General features: G+C 46.0%; 1 protein-coding gene across 1 annotated transcript in view; it reads right to left on the minus strand.

Moving 5' to 3' along the window:
* The window catches only part of LOC139422370 (epsin-2-like), a 43312-nt gene that overhangs the window by 9228 nt on the left and 8963 nt on the right, over positions 1-25121 (minus strand). Inside the window, exons 3-8 of the mRNA XM_071173574.1 lie at positions 22543-22708; positions 21159-21329; positions 10870-10982; positions 10325-10441; positions 4676-4787; positions 2317-2454 (exon numbers count right to left, since the gene is read on the minus strand). Of these exons, the coding sequence (XP_071029675.1) occupies positions 2317-2454; positions 4676-4787; positions 10325-10441; positions 10870-10982; positions 21159-21329; positions 22543-22708 (817 nt within the window). The remainder of the gene's footprint in view (positions 1-2316; positions 2455-4675; positions 4788-10324; positions 10442-10869; positions 10983-21158; positions 21330-22542; positions 22709-25121) is intronic.

The raw sequence follows: 25121 nt of genomic DNA on the forward strand, positions 1-25121 counted from the left end.
GGGAAACCGCCCTCAATACCGACCGGGAAACCGCCCTCAATACCGACCGGGAAACCGCCCTCAATACCGACCGGGAAACCGCCCTCAATACCGACCGGGAAACCGCCCTCAATACCGTCCGGGAAACCGCCCTCAATACCGTCCGGGAAACCGCCCTCAATACCGACCGGGAAACCGCCCTCAATACCGACCGGGAAACCGCCCTCAATACCGACCGGGAAACCGCCCTCAATACCGACCGGGAAACCGCCCTCAATACCGACCGGGAAACCGCCCTCAATACCGTCCGGGAAACCGCCCTCAATACCGACCGGGAAACCGCCCTCAATACCGTCCGGGAAACCGCCCTCAATACCGTCCGGGAAACCGCCCTCAATACCGTCCGGGAAACCGCCCTCAATACCGTCCGGGAAACCGCCCTCAATACCGTCCGGGAAACCGCCCTCAATACCGTCCGGGGCCCGCCCTCAATACCGTCCGGGGCCCGCCCTCAATACCGTCCGGGGCCCGCCCTCAATACCGTCCGGGGCCCGCCCTCAATACCGACCGGGGCCCGCCCTCAATACCGACCGGGGCCCGCCCTCAATACCGACCGGGGCCCGCCCTCAATACCGACCGGGGCCCGCCCTCAATACCGACCGGGGCCCGCCCTCAATACCGACCGGGGCCCGCCCTCACACAGCGGGTCGTCGATGCGACTAGGAGTGTACCTTTGGCTTCCGGACAACGAAAGAAAGTTGATTTGAAACCCAGTAGAAGAGGACAGAAATGCTGGTTTCAATGGCCCACGAGGAAGTCTTAACTAAACCCTGGTGTTGAGGTGTACCAGCTACTACCGGCTAACTAAACCCTGGTGTTGAGGTGTACCAGCTACTACCGGCTAACTAAACCCTGGTGTTGAGGTGTAGGAGCCAGCTACTACCGGCTAACTAAACCCTGGTGATGAGGTGTACCAGCTACTACCGGCTAACTAACTAACTAAACCCTGGTGTTGAGGTGTACCAGCTACTACCGGCTAACTAACTAACTAAACCCTGGTGTTGAGGTGTACCAGCTACTACCGGCTAACTAAACCCTGGTGTTGAGGTGTACCAGCTACTACCGGCTAACTAAACCCTGGCGTTGAGGTGTAGGAGCCAGCTACTACCGGCTAACTAAACCCTGGTGTTGAGGTGTAGGAGCCAGCTACTACCGGCTAACTAAACCCTGGTGTTGAGGTATACCAGCTACTACCGGCTAACTAAACCCTGGTGTTGAGATGTAGGAGCCAGCTACTACCGGCTAACTAAACCCTGGTGTTGAGGTGTACCAGCTACTACCGGCTAACTAAACCCTGGTGTTGAGGTATACCAGCTACTACCGGCTAACTAAACCCTGGTGTTGAGGTGTAGGAGCCAGCTACTACCGGCTAACTAAACCCTGGTGTTGAGGTGTAGGAGCCAGCTACTACCGGCTAACTAAACCCTGGTGTTGAGATGTAGGAGACAGCTACTACCGGCTAACTAAACCCTGGTGTTGAGGTGTACCAGCTACTACCGGCTAACTAAACCCTGGTGTTGAGGTATACCAGCTACTACCGGCTAACTAAACCCTGGAGTTGAGGTGTAGGAGCCAGCTACTACCGGCTAACTAAACCCTGGTGTTGAGGTGTAGGAGCCAGCTACTACCGGCTAACTAAACCCTGGTGTTGAGGTGTAGGAGCCAGCTACTACCGGCTAACTAAACCCTGGTGTTGAGGTGTAGGAGCCAGCTACTACCGGCTAACTAAACCCTGGCGTTGAGGTGTAGGAGACAGCTACTACCGGCTAACTAAACCCTGGCGTTGAGGTGTAGGAGCCAGCTACTACCGGCTAACTAAACCCTGGTGTTGAGGTGTAGGAGCCAGCTACTACCGGCTAACTAAACCCTGGTGTTGAGGTGTATCAGCTACTACCGGCTAACTAAACCCTGGTGTTGAGGTGTACCAGCTACTACCAGCTAACTAAACCCTGGTGTTGAGGTGTACCAGCTACTACCGGCTATCTAACTAACTAAACCCTGGTGTTGAGGTGTAGGAGCCAGCTACTACCGGCTAACTAAACCCTGGTGTTGAGGTGTCGGAGCCAGCTACTACCGGCTAACTAAACCCTGGTGTTGAGGTACCGGCTAACTAAACCCTGGTGTTGAGGTGTACCAGCTACTACCGGCTAACTAACTAACTAAACCCTGGTGTTGAGGTGTACCAGCTACTACCGGCTAACTAACTAACTAAACCCTGGAGTTGAGGTGTAGGAGCCAGCTACTACCGGCTAACTAAACCCTGGTGTTGAGGTGTACCTGCGTAGGAGGTTCCTCCAGAACCCCAGGGGTCGGGAGCAGGGTTGGTTCCCCAGGGATCACTGCTCTTCATGGGGGAAACAGAGGAGGACGGGGGCCCCCAGGGGTCTACTGGAGCCACTGGCTTTGGGGCTGCACCTGGACACACAGACACAACATGAGTCCCCACCCCCAGTAGACAGATGACAAGTCATTCCTGCTGTCTGTCACAATGCTGTTCCCTCGTTTTCAGATCACTACTGTTCTGGACGACTAATCTCTCTCTCTCTCTCTCTCTCTCTCTCTCTCTCTCTCTCTCTCTCTCTCTCTCTCTCTCTCTCTCTCTCTCTCTCTCTCTCTCTCTCTCTCTCTCTCTCTCTCTCTCTCTCTCTCTCTCTCTCTCTCTCTCTCTCTCTCTCTCTCTCTCTCTCTCTCTCTCTCTCTCTCTCTCTCTCTCTCTCTCTCTCTCCCCCTCTCTCCTCTGCCCCCCCCTCTCTCTCTGCCCTCCCCCCAGCCCCCCCCCTCTCTCTCCACCCCCCCCGCCTATCCCCCCATCTCTCCACCCCCCGCATCCCCCCCGCATCTCTCCACCCCCCGCCTCTCTCTCCACCCCTCGCATCCCCCCGCCTCTCTCCACCCCTCGCCTCTCTCCACCCCCCGCCTCGCTCTCTCTCCCCCCTCTCAGTAGATATGTAAGAACCAGTATAGCAGCATTCCTGCTGAACAAAGAGCCACTGTTCTGACAACTGCAGGTGTAGAGGAGACAGACAGTCCCTGTCCTTCCACACTAGTCCCTGTCCCCTTCCACACTGGTCCCTGTCCTTCCACACTAGTCCCTGTCCCCTTCCACACTGGTCCCTGTCCCCTTCCACACTGACAAATCCACTGGTCCCTGTCCCCTTCCACACTGACAAACCCACTGGTCCCTGTCCCTGGATTATCATACTGTTGTATTGTGCCAGGGACTCCCAGTGGTTCATTTGGGAACAGCGTGTCCCCCTAATCTGGATTATCATACTGTTGTATTGTGCCAGGGACTCCCAGTGGTTCATTTGGGAACAGCGTGTCCCCCTAATCTGGATTATCATACTGTTGTATTGTGCCAGGGACTCCCAGTGGTTCATTTGGGAACAGCGTGTCCCCCTAATCTGGATTATCATACTGTTGTATTGTGCCAGGGACCCCCATTGGTTCATTTGGGAACAGCGTGTCCCCCTAATCTGGATTATCATACTGTTGTATTGTGCCAGGGACTCCCAGTGGTTCATTTGGGAACAGTGTGTCCCCTAATCTGGATTATCATACTGTTGTATTGTGCCAGGGACTCCCAGTGGTTCATTTGGGAACAGCGTGTCCCCCTAATCTGGATTATCATACTGTTGTATTGTGCCAGGGACCCCCATTGGTTCATTTGGGAACAGCGTGTCCCCCTAATCTGGATTATCATACTGTTGTATTGTGCCAGGGACTCCCAGTGGTTCATTTGGGAACAGTGTGTCCCCTAATCTGGATTATCATACTGTTGTATTGTGCCAGGGCCTCCCAGTGGTTCATTTGGGAACAGCGTGTCCCCCTAATCTGGATTATCATACTGTTGTATTGTGCCAGGGACTCCCAGTGGTTCATTTGGGAACAGCGTGTCCCCCTAATCTGGATTATCATACTGTTGTATTGTGCCAGGGCCTCCCAGTGGTTCATTTGGGAACAGCGTGTCCCCCTAATCTGGATTATCATACTGTTGTATTGTGCCAGGGACTCCCAGTGGTTCATTTGGGAACAGTGTGTCCCCTAATCTGGATTATCAGCTGTTGTATTGTGCCAGGGACTCCAAGTGGTTCATTTGGGAACAGCGTGTCCCCCTAATCTGGATTATCATACTGTTGTATTGTGCCAGGGCCTCCCAGTGGTTCATTTGGGAACAGCGTGTCCCCTAATCTGGATTATCAGCTGTTGTATTGTGCCAGGGACTCCCATTGGTTCATTTGGGAACAGCGTGTCCCCTAATCTGGATTATCATACTGTTGTATTGTGCCAGGGACCCCCAGTGGTTCATTTGGGAACAGCGTGTCCCCTAATCTGGATTATCAGCTGTTGTCAAACACATGTTGATAACAAAAAGACGATTCTCTTCCTAATTAGTGAAGTGGTGAATTCTACTAGATGAAAACCCTCAAAATGAGTTTTACATCCTGGCATTTAAAAGCACTCCATTATGTTCATTTCACATACTATAAAACATTATATTTACACATTACCAAAATACCTGCCATTTAGAGCACAAGTACGGGTATTCAGACACGGTGTGTGTGTGTGTGTGTGTGTGTGTGTGTGTGTGTGTGTGTGTGTGTGTGTGTGTGTGTGTGTGTGTGTGTGTGTGTACCGTAGGCCTGCCAGGGGTCTGGTGCAGCGGCAGCGCCTCCTCTCGCCCCCCAGGGGTCGGCCGAATCCGATTCTGGAACATCCATCAGATCCAACAGAGAGGACTGGGCCTGCTGGGAGGAGAGAGAGAGAGAGAGATGACCACCCATTAGATCCTAACAGAGAGGACTGGGCCTGCTGGGAGGAGAGAGAGAGAGAGAGATGACCACCCATTAGATCCTAACAGAGAGGACTGGGCCTGCTGGGAGGAGAGAGAGAGAGAGAGAGATGACCACCCATTAGATGGGATGCTAATATGACCAGGATTATCGTCAACTAGCATGGGATGCTAATATGACCAGGATTATCGTCAACTAGCATGGGATGCTAATATGACTAGGATTATCGTCAACTAGCATGGGATGCTAATATGACTAGGATTATCGTCAACTAGCATGGGATGCTAATATGACTAGGATTATCGTCAACTAGCATGGGATGCTAATATGACTAGGATTATCATCAACTAGCATGGGATGCTAATATGACTAGGATTATCATCAACTAGCATGGGATGCTAATATGACTAGGATTATCATCAACTAGCATGGGATGCTAATATGACTAGGATTATCATCAACTAGCATGGGATGCTAATATGACTAGGATTATCATCAACTAGCATGGGATGCTAATATGACTAGGATTATCATCAACTAGCATGGGATGCTAATATGACTAGGATTATCATCAACTAGCATGGGATGCTAATATGACTAGGATTATCATCAACTAGCATGGGATGCTAATATGACTAGGATTATCATCAACTAGCATGGGATGCTAATATGACTAGGATTATCATCAACTAGCATGGGATGCTAATATGACTAGGATTATCATCAACTAGCATGGGATGCTAATATGACTAGGATTATCATCAACTAGCATGGGATGCTAATATGACTAGGATTATCATCAACTAGCATGGGATGCTAATATGACTAGGATTATCATCAACTAGCATGGGATGCTAATATGACTAGGATTATCATCAACTAGCATGGGATGCTAATATGACAACGATTGTATTTCAATCAGCTGTGTGATGGGATGTAAAGCTGTCTCTCTCTCTCTACATCGACCGGTATTTCAATCAGCTGTGTGATGGGATGTAAAGCTGTCTCTCTCTCTCTCTACATCGACCGGTATTTCAATCAGCTGTGTGATGAGATGTAAAGCTGTCTCTCTCTCTCTCTACATCGACCAGTATTTCAATCAGCTGTGTGATGGGATGTAAAGCTGTCTCTCTCTCTCTACATCTCTACCTCTCTACATCTCTACCTCTCTATATCTCTACCTCTCTATATCTCTACCTCTCTATATCTCTACCTCTCTATATCTCTACCTCTCTATATCTCTACCTCTCTATATCTCTACCTCTACATGACCATCTGATCATTTATCACTCCAGTGTTAATCTGCAAAATTGTAATTATTCGCCTACCTTCTCATGCCTTTTGCACACAATGTATATAGACTCCCCTTTTTTCTACTGTGTTATTGACTTGTTAATTGTTTACTCCATGTGTAACTCTGTGTTGTCTGTTCACACTGCTATGCTTTATCTTGGCCAGGTCGCAGTTGCAAATGAGAACTTGTTCTCAACTAGCCTACCTGGTTAAATAAAGGTGATTTTTTTTATTTTATAAATAAAAAACATTGGCCGGTATTTCAGGTGGGATCTTTGTTCCTGCTCCGATTGGACGGCACCCATTTTATTTATCGTCTTTCGAATGCATTTTAAAAATCAGCCTGAGGTCGGGTGACAGAAACCCTGACAGAGACAAAAACAACAGTCCTAACGAGAAACAATCAGTCAGCCCGGCAGCATTCTCATGAGGGGTCAGTCAGTCAGCAGTCTCATGAGGGGTCAGTCATTCAGCCAGGCAGCAGTCTCATGAGGGGCCAATCAGTCAGCCCAGCAGCAGTCTCATGAGGGGTCAATCAGTCAGCCCAGCAGCAGACTCATGAGGGCCAATCAGCCAGCCCAGCAGCAGACTCAGTCAGACCAATCAGCTATGAGAAAAACAGACTACCAACCTACAGCCATAACATGGGAAACACTGAGATAGTTGTCTGTACCTCTCTCTTCTTCTTGGCTAGTTTAGATAGTTCTGTCTGTACCTCTCTCTTCTTCTTGGCTAGTTTAGATAGTTCTCTGTCTGTACCTCTCTCTTCTTCTTGGCTAGTTTAGATAGTTCTGTCTGTACCTCTCTCTTCTTCTTGGCTAGTTTAGATAGTTCTGTCTGTACCTCTCTCTTCTTCTTGGCTAGTTTAGATAGTTCTGTCTGTACCTCTCTCTTCTTCTTGGCTAGTTTAGATAGTTCTCTGTCTGTACCTCTCTCTTCTTCTTGGCTAGTTTAGATAGTTCTCTGTCTGTACCTCTCTCTTCTTCTTGGCTAGTTTAGATAGTTCTGTCTGTACCTCTCTCTTCTTCTTGGCTAGTTTAGATAGTTCTCTGTCTGTACCTCTCTCTTCTTCTTGGCTAGTTTAGATAGTTCTCTGTCTGTACCTCTCTCTTCTTCTTGGCTAGTTTAGATAGTTCTCTGTCTGTACCTCTCTCTTCTTCTTGGCTAGTTTAGATAGTTCTCTGTCTGTACCTCTCTCTTCTTCTTGGCTAGTTTAGATAGTTCTCTGTCTGTACCTCTCTCTTCTTCTTGGCTAGTTTAGATAGTTCTGTCTGTACCTCTCTTCTTCTTGGCTAGTTTAGATAGTTCTGTCTGTACCTCTCTCTTCTTCTTGGCTAGTTTAGATAGTTCTGTCTGTACCTCTCTCTTCTTCTTGGCTAGTTTAGATAGTTCTGTCTGTACCTCCCTCTTCTTCTTGGCTAGTTTAGATAGTTCTGTCTGTACCTCTCTCTCCTTCTTGGCTAGTTTAGATAGTTCTGTCTGTACCTCTCTTCTTCTTGGCTAGTTTAGATAGTTCTGTCTGTACCTCTCTCTTCTTCTTGGCTAGTTTAGATAGTTCTGTCTGTACCTCTCTCTTCTTCTTGGCTAGTTTAGATAGTTCTGTCTGTACCTCTCTCTTCTTCTTGGCTAGTTTAGATAGTTCTGTCTGTACCTCTCTCTTCTTCTTGGCTAGTTTAGATAGTTCTCTGTCTGTACCTCTCTCTTCTTCTTGGCTAGTTTAGATAGTTCTCTGTCTGTACCTCTCTCTTCTTCTTGGCTAGTTTAGATAGTTCTGTCTGTACCTCTCTCTTCCTCTTGGCTAGTTTAGATAGTTCTCTGTCTGTACCTCTCTCTTCTTCTTGGCTAGTTTAGATAGTTCTGTCTGTACCTCTCTCTTCCTCTTGGCTAGTTTAGATAGTTCTCTGTCTGTACCTCTCTCTTCTTCTTGGCTAGTTTAGATAGTTCTGTCTGTACCTCCCTCTTCTTCTTGGCTAGTTTAGATAGTTCTGTCTGTACCTCTCTCTTCTTCTTGGCTAGTTTAGATAGTTCTCTGTCTGTACCTCTCTCTTCTTCTTGGCTAGTTTAGATAGTTCTGTCTGTACCTCTCTCTTCTTCTTGGCTAGTTTAGATAGTTCTGTCTGTACCTCTCTCTTCTTCTTGGCTAGTTTAGATAGTTCTGTCTGTACCTCTCTCTTCTTCTTGGCTAGTTTAGATAGTTCTGTCTGTACCTCTCTCTTCTTCTTGGCTAGTTTAGATAGTTCTCTGTCTGTACCTCTCTCTTCTTCTTGGCTAGTTTAGATAGTTCTGTCTGTACCTCTCTCTTCTTCTTGGCTAGTTTAGATAGTTCTCTGTCTGTACCTCTCTCTTCTTCTTGGCTAGTTTAGATAGTTCTCTGTCTGTACCTCTCTCTTCTTCTTGGCTAGTTTAGATAGTTCTGTCTGTACCTCTCTCTTCTTCTTGGCTAGTTTAGATAGAGGTACAGACAGAGAACTATCTAAACTAGCCAAGAAGAAGAGAGAGGTACAGACAGAACTATCTAAACTAGCCAAGAAGAAGAGGGAGGTACAGACAGAGAACTCTCTTCTTCTTGGCTAGTTTAGATAGTTCTCTGTCTGTACCTCTCTCTTCTTCTTGGCTAGTTTAGATAGTTCTCTGTCTGTACCTCTCTCTTCTTCTTGGCTAGTTTAGATAGTTCTGTCTGTACCTCTCTCTTCTTCTTGGCTAGTTTAGATAGTTCTGTCTGTACCTCTCTTCTTCTTGGCTAGTTTAGATAGTTCTGTCTGTACCTCTCTCTTCTTCTTGGCTAGTTTAGATAGTTCTGTCTGTACCTCTCTCTTCTTCTTGGCTAGTTTAGATAGTTCTGTCTGTACCTCTCTCTTCTTCTTGGCTAGTTTAGATAGTTCTGTCTGTACCTCTCTCTTCTTCTTGGCTAGTTTAGATAGTTCTCTGTCTGTACCTCTCTTCTTCTTGGCTAGTTTAGATAGTTCTGTCTGTACCTCTCTCTTCTTCTTGGCTAGTTTAGATAGTTCTGTCTGTACCTCTCTCTTCTTCTTGGCTAGTTTAGATAGTTCTGTCTGTACCTCTCTCTTCTTCTTGGCTAGTTTAGATAGTTCTCTGTCTGTACCTCTCTTCTTCTTGGCTAGTTTAGATAGTTCTGTCTGTACCTCTCTCTTCTTCTTGGCTAGTTTAGATAGTTCTGTCTGTACCTCTCTCTTCTTCTTGGCTAGTTTAGATAGTTCTGTCTGTACCTCTCTCTTCTTCTTGGCTAGTTTAGCTAGTTCTGTCTGTACCTCTCTCTTCTTCTTGGCTAGTTTAGATAGTTCTCTGTCTGTACCTCTCTCTTCTTCTTGGCTAGTTTAGATAGTTCTGTCTGTACCTCTCTCTTCTTCTTGGCTAGTTTAGATAGTTCTGTCTGTACCTCTCTCTTCTTCTTGGCTAGTTTAGATAGTTCTGTCTGTACCTCTCTCTTCTTCTTGGCTAGTTTAGATAGTTCTGTCTGTACCTCTCTCTTCTTCTTGGCTAGTTTAGATAGTTCTGTCTGTACCTCCCTCTTCTTCTTGGCTAGTTTAGATAGTTCTGTCTGTACCTCTCTCTTCTTCTTGGCTAGTTTAGATAGTTCTGTCTGTACCTCTCTTCTTCTTGGCTAGTTTAGATAGTTCTGTCTGTACCTCTCTCTTCTTCTTGGCTAGTTTAGATAGTTCTGTCTGTACCTCTCTCTTCTTCTTGGCTAGTTTAGATAGTTCTGTCTGTACCTCTCTCTTCTTCTTGGCTAGTTTAGATAGTTCTGTCTGTACCTCCCTCTTCTTCTTGGCTAGTTTAGATAGTTCTGTCTGTACCTCTCTCTTCTTCTTGGCTAGTTTAGATAGTTCTCTGTCTGTACCTCTCTCTTCTTCTTGGCTAGTTTAGATAGTTCTGTCTGTACCTCTCTCTTCTTCTTGGCTAGTTTAGATAGTTCTGTCTGTACCTCTCTCTTCTTCTTGGCTAGTTTAGATAGTTCTGTCTGTACCTCTCTCTTCTTCTTGGCTAGTTTAGATAGTTCTGTCTGTACCTCTCTCTTCTTCTTGGCTAGTTTAGATAGTTCTGTCTGTACCTCTCTCTTCTTCTTGGCTAGTTTAGATAGTTCTCTGTCTGTACCTCTCTCTTCTTCTTGGCTAGTTTAGATAGTTCTGTCTGTACCTCTCTCTTCTTCTTGGCTAGTTTAGATAGTTCTCTGTCTGTACCTCTCTCTTCTTCTTGGCTAGTTTTCCAGAGCCGGTATCACCGAGGGCTTTTCCTTTACGACTCTCCTCGAGTGCCATCTGGAGTCTCAGGTCATCACCCCGACGCATCCTGTCCTCCTACACAGAGAGAGACAGGGACACAGAGGGAGCGAGAGAGACAGAGACACACAGGGAGCGAGAGAGACAGAGAGACACAGAGACAGAGACACAGAGACACAGAGAGAGCTGTAATCGCAGCAGGGAGCAGCACTGAGCCGTCTCCTCAGAGATCCTCACTGAACTTCTGGAGAGAGTTTGCTGCACTGAAAGTAAAGGGGCTGAATAATTTTGCACGCCCAATTTTTCAGTTTTTGATTTGTTAAAAAAGTTTGAAATATCCAATAAATGTCGTTCCACTTCATGATTGTGTCCCACTTGTTGTTGATTCTTCACAAAAAAATACAGTTTTATATCTTTATGTTTGAAGCCTGAAATGTGGCAAAAGGTCGCAAAGTTCAAGGGGGCCGAATACTTTCGCAAGGCACTGTATGTGTGTGTGTGTGTACCTGTTCAGCAGCCTCTCTGCTCATGGCCAGGGCTAGCTGCAGCTGTAGCTCCTCCTCTCCGCTGGTCTGGGGGCGGGCCTGCTCCAACTCTGAACCTGGAACCGGAGACGTGGCTACACACACACACACACACACCAGACACACCAGACACACAGACGTTAGACATGCCTCAGCAGAACGGACACTGTAGTACTAGACTAGAGAGATCAAACAGACGACATTATGACTGCTAAACTACACACACACACACACACACCAGACACACACACACCAGACACACACACAGACGTTAGACATGCCTCAGCAGAACGGACACTGTAGTACAAGACTAGAGAGATCAAACAGACGACATTATGACTGCTAAACTACACACACACACACACGAGCAGCTTCTATGAGACTGTGGCTGGAAACAGTGAGTGTGTTGTTTCCGTGGGAACAGAGGCGGGGGCGGGAGTAGACGACGACAGCATGGTCGGAGACTGATGACATCATACATTTTCTACTTTCGTTCTGCCTTGCTTTGCTGCCTCTCCCACTCTTCACCCCACCCCCCCCTTCCCCCTCTGAATGTCCCGTCTCCCCCTGCAGTACCCCGGTCGGCCTTCCATTGGAGTTACTCAATGAAAGGGGGCAGCACTGAGCCGTCTCCCCCTGCAGTACCCCGGTCGGCCTTCCATTGGATTTACTCAATGAAAGGGGGCAGCACTGAGCCGTCTCCCCCTGCAGTACCCCGGACGGCCTTCCATTGGAGTTAATCAATGAAAGGGGGCAGCACTGAGCCTTCTCCCCCTGCAGTACCCCGGACGGCCTTCCATTGGAGTTACTCAATGAAAGGGGGCAGCACTGAGTCGTCTCCCCCTGCAGTACCCCGGACGGCCTTCCATTGGAGTTACTCAATGAAAGGGGGCAGCACTGAGCCTTCTCCCCCTGCAGTACCACAAACTGCCTTACATTGGTGTTACTCAATGAAAGGGGGCAGCACTGAGCCGTCTCCCCCTGCAGTACCCCGGTCGGCCTTCCATTGGAGTTACTCAATGAAAGGGGGCAGCACTGAGCCTTCTCCCCCTGCAGTACCACAAACTGCCGTACATTGGTGTTACTCAATGAAAGGGGGCAGCACTGAGCCGTCTCCCCCTGCAGTACCCCGGTCGGCCTTCCATTGGAGTTAATCAATGAAAGGGGGCAGCACTGAGCCGTCTCCCCCTGCAGTACCCCGGTCGGCCTTCCATTGGAGTTAATCAATGAAAGGAGGCAGCACTGAGCCGTCCACATTCAGATGTCAATAAATCAGAATCATTCTGTTAAAAAGTCCCCAAAGCGAACACATCCCTGGGTTGCACCTCTTTTCAGTTCGCTGCAGCTAGCGACTGGAACGAGCTGCAACAAACACTCAAACTGGACAGTTTTATCTCAATCTCTCTTCATTCAAAGACTCAAATCATGGACACTCTTACTGGCAGCTGTTTCTGCTTTGTGTGATGTATTGTCGTCTCTACCTTCTTGTCCTATAGATAGACAGACTCCATCCTAACCCACTACATATTCAGTCAGACTCCATCCTAACCCACTACATATTCAGTCAGACTCCATCCTAACCCACTACATATTCAGTCAGACTCCATCCTAACCCACTACATATTCAGTCAGACTCCATCCTAACCCACTACATATTCAGTCAGACTCCATCCTAACCCACTACATATTCAGTCAGACTCCATCCTAACCCACTACATATTCAGTCAGACTCCATCCTAACCCACTACATATTCAGTCAGACTCCATCCTAACCCACTACATATTCAGTCAGACTCCATCCTAACCCACTACATATTCAGACAGACTCCATCCTAACCCACTACATATTCAGACAGACTCCATCCTAACCCACTACATATTCAGTCAGACTCCATCCTAACCCACTACATATTCAGTCTGATTGAGACTCCATCCTCACCCACTACATATTCAGACAGACTCCATCCTAACCCACTACATATTCAGTCTGACTCCACCCTAACCCACTACGTATTCAGTCAGACTCCATCCTAACCCACTACATATTCAGTCTGATTGAGACTCCATCCTAACCCACTACATATTCAGTCAGACTCCATCCTAACCCACTACATATTCAGTCAGACTCCATCCTAACCCACTACATATTCAGTCAGACTCCATCCTAACCCACTACATATTCAGTCAGACTCCATCATAACCCACTACATATTCAGTCAGACTCCATCCTAACCCACTACATATTCAGACAGACTCCATCCTAACCCACTACATATTCAGTCAGACTCCATCCTTCCTAACCCACTACATATTCAGTCAGACTCCATCCATCCTAACCCACTACATGTTCAGTCAGACTCCATCCTTCCTAACCCACTACATGTTCAGTCAGACTCCATCCTAACCCACTACATATTCAGTCAGACTCCATCCATCCTAACCCACTACATATTCAGTCAGACTCCATCCTTCCTAACCCACTACATGTTCAGTCAGACTCCATCCTAACCCACTACATGTTCAGTCAGACTCCATCCTAACCCACTACATATTCAGTCAGACTCCATCCTAACCCACTACATATTCAGTCAGACTCCATCCTAACCCACTACATATTCAGTCAGACTCCATCCTAACCCACTACATATTCAGTCAGACTCCATCCTAACCCACTACATATTCAGTCAGACTCCATCCTAACCCACTACATATTCAGTCAGACTCCATCCTAACCCACTACATATTCAGTCAGACTCCATCCTAACCCACTACATATTCAGTCAGACTCCATCCTAACCCACTACATATTCAGTCAGACTCCATCCTAACCCACTACATATTCAGTCAGACTCCATCCTAACCCACTACATATTCAGACAGAATCCATCCTAACCCACTACATATTCAGTCTGATTGAGACTCCATCCTCACCCACTACATATTCAGACAGACTCCATCCTAACCCACTACATATTCAGTCTGACTCCACCCTAACCCACTACGTATTCAGTCAGACTCCATCCTAACCCACTACATATTCAGTCTGATTGAGACTCCATCCTAACCCACTACATATTCAGTCAGACTCCATCCTAACCCACTACATATTCAGTCAGACTCCATCCTAACCCACTACATATTCAGTCAGACTCCATCCTAACCCACTACATATTCAGTCAGACTCCATCCTAACCCACTACATATTCAGTCAGACTCCATCCTAACCCACTACATATTCAGTCAGACTCCATCCTAACCCACTACATATTCAGTCAGACTCCATCCTAACCCACTACATATTCAGTCAGACTCCATCCTAACCCACTACATATTCAGTCTGATTGAGACTCCATCCTCACCCACTACATATTCAGACAGACTCCATCCTAACCCACTACATATTCAGTCTGACTCCACCCTAACCCACTACGTATTCAGTCAGACTCCATCCTAACCCACTACATATTCAGTCTGATTGAGACTCCATCCTAACCCACTACATATTCAGTCAGACTCCATCCTAACCCAGTACATATTCAGTCAGACTCCATCCTAACCCACTACATATTCAGTCAGACTCCATCCTAACCCACTACATATTCAGTCAGACTCCATCCTAACCCACTACATATTCAGTCAGACTCCATCCTAACCCACTACATATTCAGTCTGATTGAGACTCCATCCTAACCCACTACATATTCAGTCAGACTCCACCCTAACCCACTACGTATTCAGTCAGACTCCATCCTAACCCACTACATATTCAGTCTGATTGAGACTCCATCCTAACCCACTACATATTCAGTCAGACTCCATCCTAACCCACTACATATTCAGTCAGACTCCATCCTAACCCACTACATATTCAGTCAGACTCCATCCTAACCCACTACATATTCAGTCAGACTCCATCATAACCCACTACATATTCAGTCAGACTCCATCCTAACCCACTACATATTCAGACAGACTCCATCCTAACCCACTACATATTCAGTCAGACTCCATCCTTCCTAACCCACTACATATTCAGTCAGACTCCATCCATCCTAACCCACTACATGTTCAGTCAGACTCCATCCTTCCTAACCCACTACATGTTCAGTCAGACTCCATCCTAACCCACTACATATTCAGTCAGACTCCATCCATCCTAACCCACTACATATTCAGTCAGACTCCATCCTTCCTAACCCACTACATGTTCAGTCAGACTCCATCCTAACCCACTACATGTTCAGTCAGACTCCATCCTAACCCACTACATATTCAGTCAGACTCCATCCTAACCCACTACATATTCAGTCAGACTCCATCCTAACCCACTACATATTCAGTCAGACTCCATCCTAACCCACTACATATTCAGTCAGACTCCATCCTAACCCACTACATATTCAGTCAGACTCCATCCTAACCCACTACATATTCAGTCAGACTCCATCCTAACCCACTACATATTCAGTCAGACTCCATCCTAACCCACTACATATTCAGTCAGACTCCATCCTAACCCACTACATATTCAGTCAGACTCCATCCTAACCCACTACATATTCAGTCAGACTCCATCCTAACCCACTACATATTCAGACAGAATCCATCCTAACCCACTACATATTCAGTCTGATTGAGACTCCATCCTCACCCACTACATATTCAGACAGACTCCATCCTAACCCACTACATATTCAGTCTGACTCCACCCTAACCCACTACGTATTCAGTCAGACTCCATCCTAACCCACTACATATTCAGTCAGACTCCATCCTAACCCACTACATATTCAGACAGACTCCATCCTAACCCACTACATATTCAGTCAGACTCCATCCTAACCCACTACATATTCAGTCTGATTGAGACTCCATCCTCACCCACTACATATTCAGACAGACTCCATCCTAACCCACTACATATTCAGTCAGACTCCATCCTAACCCACTACGTATTCAGTCAGACTCCATCCTAACCCACTACATATTCAGTCTGATTGAGACTCCATCCTAACCCACTACATATTCAGTCAGACTCCATCCTAACCCAGTACATATTCAGTCAGACTCCATCCTAACCCACTACATATTCAGTCAGACTCCATCCTAACCCACTACATATTCAGTCAGACTCCATCCTAACCCACTACATATTCAGTCAGACTCCATCCTAACCCACTACATATTCAGTCTGATTGAGACTCCATCCTAACCCACTACATATTCAGTCAGACTCCACCCTAACCCACTACATATTCAGTCTGACTCCACCCTAACCCACTACATATTCAGTCAGACTCCATCCTAACCCACTACATATTCAGTCAGACTCCATCCTAACCCACTACATATTCAGTCAGACTCCATCCTAACCCACTACATATTCAGTCAGACTCCATCCTAACCCACTACATATTCAGACAGACTCCATCCTAACCCACTACATATTCAGTCTGATTGAGACGCCATCCTAACCCACTACATATTCAGTCAGACTCCATCCTAACCCACTACATATTCAGTCAGATTGAGACTCCATCCTAACCCACTACATATTCAGTCAGACTCCATCCTAACCCACTACATATTCAGTCAGACTCCATCCTAACCCACTACATATTCAGTCTGATTGAGACTCCATCCTAACCCACTACATATTCATTCAGACTCCACCCTAACCCACTACATATTCAGTCTGACTCCACCCTAACCCACTACATATTCAGTCTGACTCCACCCTAACCCACTACATATTCAGTCAGACTCCATCCTAACCCACTACATATTCAGTCAGACTCCATCCTAACCCACTACATATTCAGTCAGACTCCATCCTAACCCACTACATATTCAGTCAGACTCCATCCTAACCCACTACATATTCAGACAGACTCCATCCTAACCCACTACACATTCAGTCTGATTGAGACGCCATCCTAACCCACTACATATTCAGTCAGACTCCATCCTAACCCACTACATATTCAGTCAGATTGAGACTCCATCCTAACCCACTACATATTCAGTCAGACTCCATCCTAACCCACTACATATTCAGTCAGACTCCATCCTAACCCACTACATATTCAGTCTGATTGAGACTCCATCCTAACCCACTACATATTCAGTCAGACTCCATCCTAACCCACTACATATTCAGTCAGACTCCATCCTAACCCACTACATATTCAGTCAGACTCCATCCTAACCCACTACATATTCAGTCAGACTCCATCCTAACCCACTACATATTCAGTCAGACTCCATCCTAACCCACTACATATTCAGTCTGATTGAGACTCCATCCTAACCCACTACATATTCAGTCAGACTCCATCCTAACCCACTACATATTCAGTCTGACTCCATCCTAACCCACTACATATCCAGACAGACTCCATCCTAACCCACTACATATTCAGTCAGACTCCATCCTAACCCACTACATATTCAGTCAGACTCCATCCTAACCCACTACATATTCAGTCAGACTCCATCCTAACCCACTACATATTCAGTCTGATTGAGACTCCATCCTAACCCACTACATATTCAGTCAGACTCCATCCTAACCCACTACATATTCAGTCTGACTCCATCCTAACCCACTACATATTCAGTCTGACTCCATCCTAACCCACTACATATTCAGTCAGACTCCATCCTAACCCACTACATATTCAGACAGACTCCATCCTAACCCACTACATATTCAGTCAGACTCCATCCTAACCCACTACATATTCAGTCAGACTCCATCCTAACCCACTACATATTCAGTCAGACTCCATCCTAACCCACTACATATTCAGTCAGACTCCATCCTAACCCACTACATATTCAGTCTGATTCAGACTCCATCCTAATCCCTACTGAGTCTACACATTGGTAGTCTAGGTGTCTGTTCAGTCTAAGGTTGAACACAACAGAGATCCTAGTGATGTGTTAATATCAGCCAGTGAGCCAGCCAGCCAGCCAGCCAGCCAGCCAGCCAGCCAGTGAGCCAGCCAGTCAGTGAGCCAGCCAGCCAGCCAGTAGTCAGTCAGTCAGCCAGCCAGTCAGTGAGTCAGTCAGCCAGTCAGTGAGTCAGCCAGCCAGCCAGCCAGCCAATCAGCCAGTCAGCCAGCCAGCCAGGCAGCCAGTCAGTCAGCCAGTCAGTCAGCGAGCCAGTCAGCCAACAGACAGATATCCTAGTGATGTATAAATATAGCTCCAGTATCTCTCAGTACAACAAACCATGAAAAGGGAAAAACCAAAAATAAACTGCATTTAATCCATCCTGGAAATAATAAATATGCTAATGAAGTGCTGAAACAAGGTTCCTCACACATTATACTAACCCTGTCTCATAAAGACACATTATAACCTCAGACCTGAACACAGACCATCTACTGATACATTATAACCTCAGACCATCTACTGATACATTATAACCTCAGACCATCTACTGATACATTATAACCTCAGACCTGAACACAGACCATCTACTGATACATTATACTAACCCTGTCTCATAAAGACACATTATAACCTCAGACCTGAACACAGACCATCTACTGATACATTATACTAACCCTGTCTCATAAAGACACATTATAACCTCAGACCTGAACACAGACCATCTACTGATACATTATAACCTCAGACCTGAACACAGACCATCTACTGATACATTATACTAACCCTGTCTCATAAAGACACATTATAACCTCAGACCTGAACACAGACCATCTACTGATACATTATACTGACCCTGTCTCATAAAGACACATTATAACCTCAGACCTGAACACAGACCATCTACTGATACATTATACTGACCCTGTCTCATAAAGACACATTATAACCTCAGACCATCTGCTGATACATTATACTGACCCTGTCTCATAAAGACACATTATAACCTCAGACCTGAACACACCATCTACTGATACATTATAACCTCAGACCATCTACTGATACATTATACTGACCCTGTCTCATATAGACACATTATAACCTCAGACCTGAACACAGACCATCTACTGATACATTATACTAACCCTGTCTCATAAAGACACATTATAACCTCAGACCTGAACACAGACCATCTACTGATACATTATACTAACCCTGTCTAATATAGACACATTATAACCTCAGACCTGAACACAGACCATCTACTGATACATTATACTGACCATGTCTCATAAAGACACATTATAACCTCAGACCTGAACACAGACCATCTACTGACACATTATAACCTCAGACCTGAACACAGACCATCTACTGATACATTATACCAACCCTGTCTCATAAAGACACATTATAACCTCAGACCTGAACACAGACCATCTACTGATACATTATACTAACCCTGTCTCATAAAGACACATTATAACCTCAGACCTGAACACAGACCATCTACTGATACATTATACTGACCCTGTCTCATAAAGACACATTATAACCTCAGACCTGAACACAGACCATCTACTGATACATTATAACCTCAGACCATCTACTGATACCTTATACTGACCCTGTCTCATAAAGACACATTATAACCTCAGACCTGAACACAGACCATCAACTGAAACATTATAACCTCAGACCTGAACACAGACCATCAACTGAAACATTATACTAACCCTGTCTCATAAAGACACATTATAACCTCAGACCATCTACTGATACATTATAACCTCAGACCATCTACTGATACATTATACTAACCCTGTCTCATAAAGACACATTATAACCTCAAACCTGAACACAGACCATCTACTGATACATTATAACCTCAGACCATCTACTGATACATTATAACCTCAGACCATCTACTGATACATTATAACCTCAGACCATCTACTGGTACATTATACTGACCCTTTCTCATAAAGACACTACACACCTTGCATTATAACCTCATTATACATTATATTAACCCTAAGGAGAGGGAGAGACCAATGAGACGCCAGAGGAGAGAGAGGGAGTCACTCCACAGTCTTGGTGAACAATACCCAGAACCTTCCACTGTCTGGAATCTCAAAAATGTTCCCTGGCAACACCCTCCAGCCCCACTCTCATTGGCCAGTGCCTGTCCAGCCTCGTTTCTATTGGCTGATCTCTGCTTCCTTCAGAGGAGGAGGATGATGATTCAGCTGCTACAGTTTCCACCACATGTATCAAAACCACACACACACACACACACACACACACACACGGAGGTGAGACCTTGGAGCGCCACTGCTGTGACCTAAAGGTTAGAGGTCAGAGGTGACTGGGGCCAGAGGGAGGGAACGACAGACTCCAGTCACGTGAAGGAAGGCAGGGGAACAGACTCCAGTCACGTGAAGGAGGGAAGGGGAACAGACTCCAGTCACGTGAAGGAGGGAAGGGGAACAGACTCCAGTCACGTGAAGGAGGGAAGGGGAACAGACTCCAGTCACGTGAAGGAGGGAAGGGGAACAGACTCCAGTCACGTGAAGGAGGGAAGGGGAACAGACTCCAGTCACGTGAAGGAGGGAAGGGGAACAGACTCCAGTCACGTGAAGGAGGGAAGGGGAACAGACTCCAGTCACGTGAAGGAGGGGAGGGGAACAGACTCCAGTCACGTGGAGGGAAGGGGAACAGACTCCAGTCACGTGGAGGGAAGGGGAACAGACTCCAGTCACGTGGAGGGAAGGGGAACAGACTCCAGTCACGTGAAGGAGAGAAGGGGAACAGATTCCAGTCACGTGAAGGAGAGAAGGGGAACAGACTCCAGTCACGTGAAGGAGGGAGGGGAACAGACTCCAGCCACGTGAAGGAGGAAGGGGAACAGAGTCCAGAACGGGAACATGGGTGTCTCCCCTCTGCCCAAAGCGGGGGAAAACGCAATTTTAACAAGACAAGTATAATTCTTTGTGTTCTGAATGGTTCAGTAGGGTCTATCTCCAACATGTCATTAACATGCTACCCCCCCAAAAAAGGTGGGATTGTGTAACCTAAAACATCCCATAATAAGCACCGAGCTCTGTTGACAGAGAGGTGGTACTAAGTCGGCCTTTTTTGGGGGGGGTCTACGTGTTGTGGTGTTCGTCTGAAAAGTTGTTTCCGAAGGTCCCTAAAAGCTAAATTAACGTGAAACGAGCTGAAAGGTAAAGAAAGATGAGTTTTGATTGGACGCTGGTTTTAGGAAGAAGAAAGATCAAACCTCCAACACCATCTAAAACCCTTAGTGTCTAAACCTCTGTGTGTGTGTGTGTGTGTGTGTGTGTGTGTGTAATATAGTTAGATCTACTCACAGCCGTGGTAAGATGCAGGTGACCCCTCCGACTTGCCGTACTCCTCGCTGTAGGAGGTCGACAGGTTGGGTTGAGACGAACCTCGGCCAAAACCCTGACCCGGTGTCACCGCCCCTGTAGTGGTGACCTGAGCCATCCTCTCCTTCGTCTTCAGAGCCTGGGAACGCTCACCTGGACAGGAACATCATCCTCATCATTAACCTCACCTGGACAGACCTAGTGGTCTATGACAGACAGTACATTACTCCAGACAGACAGTACATTACTCCAGACAGACAGTACATTACTCCAGACAGACCTAGTGGTCTATGACAGACAGTACATTACTCCAGACAGACAGTACATTACTCCAGACAGACCTAGTGGTCTTAGACAGACAGTACATTACTCCAGACAGACAGTACATTACTCCAGACATACCTAGTGGTCTTAGACAGACAGTACATGACTCCAGACAGACAGTACATTACTCCAGACAGACAGTACATTAATCCAGACAGACCTAGTGGTCTATGACAGACAGTACATTACTCCAGACAGACAGTACATTACTCCAGACAGACCTAGTGGTCTTAGACAGACAGTACATTACTCCAGACAGACAGTACATTACTCCAGACATACCTAGTGGTCTTAGACAGACAGTACATTACTCCAGACAGACCTAGTGGTCTATGACAAACAGTACATGACTCCAGACAGACAGTACATTACTCCAGACAGACAGTACATGACTCCAGACAGACAGTACATTACTACAGACAGACCTAGTGGTCTATGACAGACAGTACATGACTCCAGACAGACAGTACATGACTCCAGACAGTACATTACTCCAGACAGCCCTAGTGCCAGACAGTACCACCACCTCCCTCGTCCTCACCTTTCAATCTCTCCTCATCTTTCAACAGGACCACCACCTCCCTCGTCCTCCTCCTCACCTTTCAATCTCTCCTCATCTTTCAGCAGGACCACCACCTCCCTCTTCCTCACCTTTCAGTCTCTCCTCATCTTTCAGCAGGACCACCACCTCCCTCCTCCTCCTCCTCACCTTTCAGTCTCTCCTCATCTTTCAACAGGACCACCACCTCCCTCGTCCTCCTCCTCACCTTTCAATCTCTCCTCATCTTTCAGCAGGACCACCACCTCCCTCTTCCTCACCTTTCAGTCTCTCCTCATCTTTCAACAGGACCACCACCTCCCTCCTCCTCACCTTTCAATCTCTCCTCATCTTTCAGCAGGACCACCACCTCCCTCAACACCTTTCAGTCTCTCCTCATCTTTCAGCAGGACCACCACCTCCCTCTTCCTCCTCCTCACCTTTCAGTCTCTCCTCATCTTTCAGCAGGACCACCACCTCCCTCTTCCTCCTCCTCCTCCTCACCTTTCAGTCTCTCCTCATCTTTCAACAGGACCACCAGCTGTTTGCTCTTCTCTCTGACGTTGATTCCCTGGTCTTTTCCGTCTCTGTCTATGTACTGAAAGTCCTTCAGAGTCTGGATGGCGAAGATGTTCTCTTTACACTGCAGAGCCACGCGCTCTGACCCCGTCTGGAAAACACACACAACATATTAACACATTAACACTGCAGGAACCTCCTGGGTGGCGCAGTGGTCTAAGGCACTGCATCGCAGTGCCATCTGTGCCACCAGACTCTGGGTTCGCAGCGGGCCGCGATCGGGAGGCCGGAAGCCAGCGTCGTTCGGGTTACGGAAAGGCTTGGCCCGGCAGGGATATCCTTGTCTCATAGCGACTCCTGGTGCAGTGCGCGCTAACCAGGTCGCCAGGTGCACGGTGTTTCCTCCGACACATTGGTGCGGCTGGCTTCCGGGTTGGATGGGCGCTGTGTTAAGAAGCAGTGCAGCTTGGTTGGGTCGTGTTTCGGAGGACGCATAGCTCTCGACCTTCGCCTCTCCCGAGTCCGTACGGAAGTTGCAGCGATGAGACAAGACTTTTACTACCAATTGGAGAAAATAGGGGAGAAAAAAAGGGCACAAAAATAAACACTGAAAAAAATCTCAAAGGGGTCGAATCCAAACCTGAGAACTACATGTTCAGCTCAGACGTCACGGATACCAGTTAGGATGCTGACTAAAGCGTTTAAAGACAACGAAGCCAGAAAACGCTGGGAGGAGTTCCTTTGTTTGGGTTAGGATGCGTATCCCCCCGTCGGGAGACAGAGAAGATGTTGTCACGGGTCCCTCAGATCCTCAAAAAGGTTCTACAGCTGCACCGTCGAGAGCATCCTGACCGGTTGCATCACCACCTGGTATGGCAACTGCACGGCATCTGACCGTAAGGCGCTACAGAGGCGAACGGCCCATCCAGTCAGCGTTTCACAGTTCAAGTCTACACCTGTTTTGTTATTAATTATTATTATTATTATGATTATTATTATTATTATTATTATTGTTATTATGATTATGATTATTATTATGATGATTATTATTATTATTGTTATTATGATTATGATTATTATTATTATATTTCTTATTTCTTATTATTGATTGTTTTATTACTGTTGTTATTAATGTTGTTATTTATTATTGTTATTATTACTGTTGTTATTAATGTTGTTATTTATTATTGTTATTATTACTGTTGTTATTAATGTTGTTATTTATTATTGTTATTATTACTGTTGTTATTAATGTTGTTATTTATTATTGTTATTATTACTGTTGTTATTCATGTTGTTATTTATTATTGTTATTATTACTGTTGTTATTAATGTTGTTATTTATTATTGTTATTATTACTGTTGTTATTAATGTTGTTATTTATTATTGTTGTTATTAATGTTGTTATTTATTATTGTTATTATTATTGTTATTAATGTTGTTATTTATTAATGTTGTTATTTATTATTGTTATTATTATTAATGTTGTTATTTATTATTGTTTTATTACTGTTGTTATTAATGTTGTTATTTATTATTGTTGTTATTAATGTTGTTATTTATTATTACTGGTATCAGGGGTGGGGCGTTACCTTAATCAGGTAGTTGTTATTATTGGTATCAGGGGTGGGGGCGTTACCTTAATCAGGTAGTTCTTATTACTGGTATCAGGGGTGCAGCGTTACCTTAATCAGGTAGTTATTATTATTGGTATCAGGGGTGGGAAGTTACCTTAATCAGGTAGTTATTATAATTGGTATCAGGGGTGGGGGCGTTACCTTAATCAGGTAGTTCTTATTATTGTTTTATTACTGGTATCAGGGGTGCAGCGTTACCTTAATCAGGTAGTTCTTATTACTGGTATCAGGGGTGCAGCGTTACCTTAATCAGGTAGTTATTATTATTGGTATCAGGGGTGGGAAGTTACCTTAATCAGGTAGTTATTATAATTGGTATCAGGGGTGGGGGCGTTACCTTAATCAGGTAGTTCTTATTACTGGTATCAGGGGTGGGGCGTTACCTTAATCAGGTAGTTCTTATTACTGGTATCAGGGGTGGGGCGTTACCTTAATCAGGTAGTTCTTATTACTGGTATCAGGGGTGGGGCGTTACCTTAATCAGGTAGTTCTTATTACTGGTATCAGGGGTGGGGCGTTACCTTAATCAGGTAGTTCTTATTACTGGTATCAGGGGTGGGGCGTTACCTTAATCAGGTAGTTCTTATTACTGGTATCAGGGGTGGGGCGTTACCTTAATCAGGTAGTTCTTATTACTGGTATCAGGGGTGGGGGCGTTACCTTAATCAGGTAGTTATTATTATTGTTTTATTACTGGTATCAGGGGTGGGGCGTTACCTTAATCAGGTAGTTATTATTATTGTTTTATTACTGGTATCAGGGGTGGGGCGTTACCTTAATCAGGTAGTTCTTATTACTGGTATCAGGGGTGGGGCGTTACCTTAATCAGGTAGTTATTATTGTTTTATTACTGGTATCAGGGGTGGGGCGTTACCTTAATCAGGTAGTTCTTATTACTGGTATCAGGGGTGGGGCGTTACCTTAAT

Source organism: Oncorhynchus clarkii, chromosome 12, assembly GCF_045791955.1.
Source record: "Oncorhynchus clarkii lewisi isolate Uvic-CL-2024 chromosome 12, UVic_Ocla_1.0, whole genome shotgun sequence".
NCBI classification, from domain to species: Eukaryota; Metazoa; Chordata; class Actinopteri; order Salmoniformes; family Salmonidae; genus Oncorhynchus; species Oncorhynchus clarkii.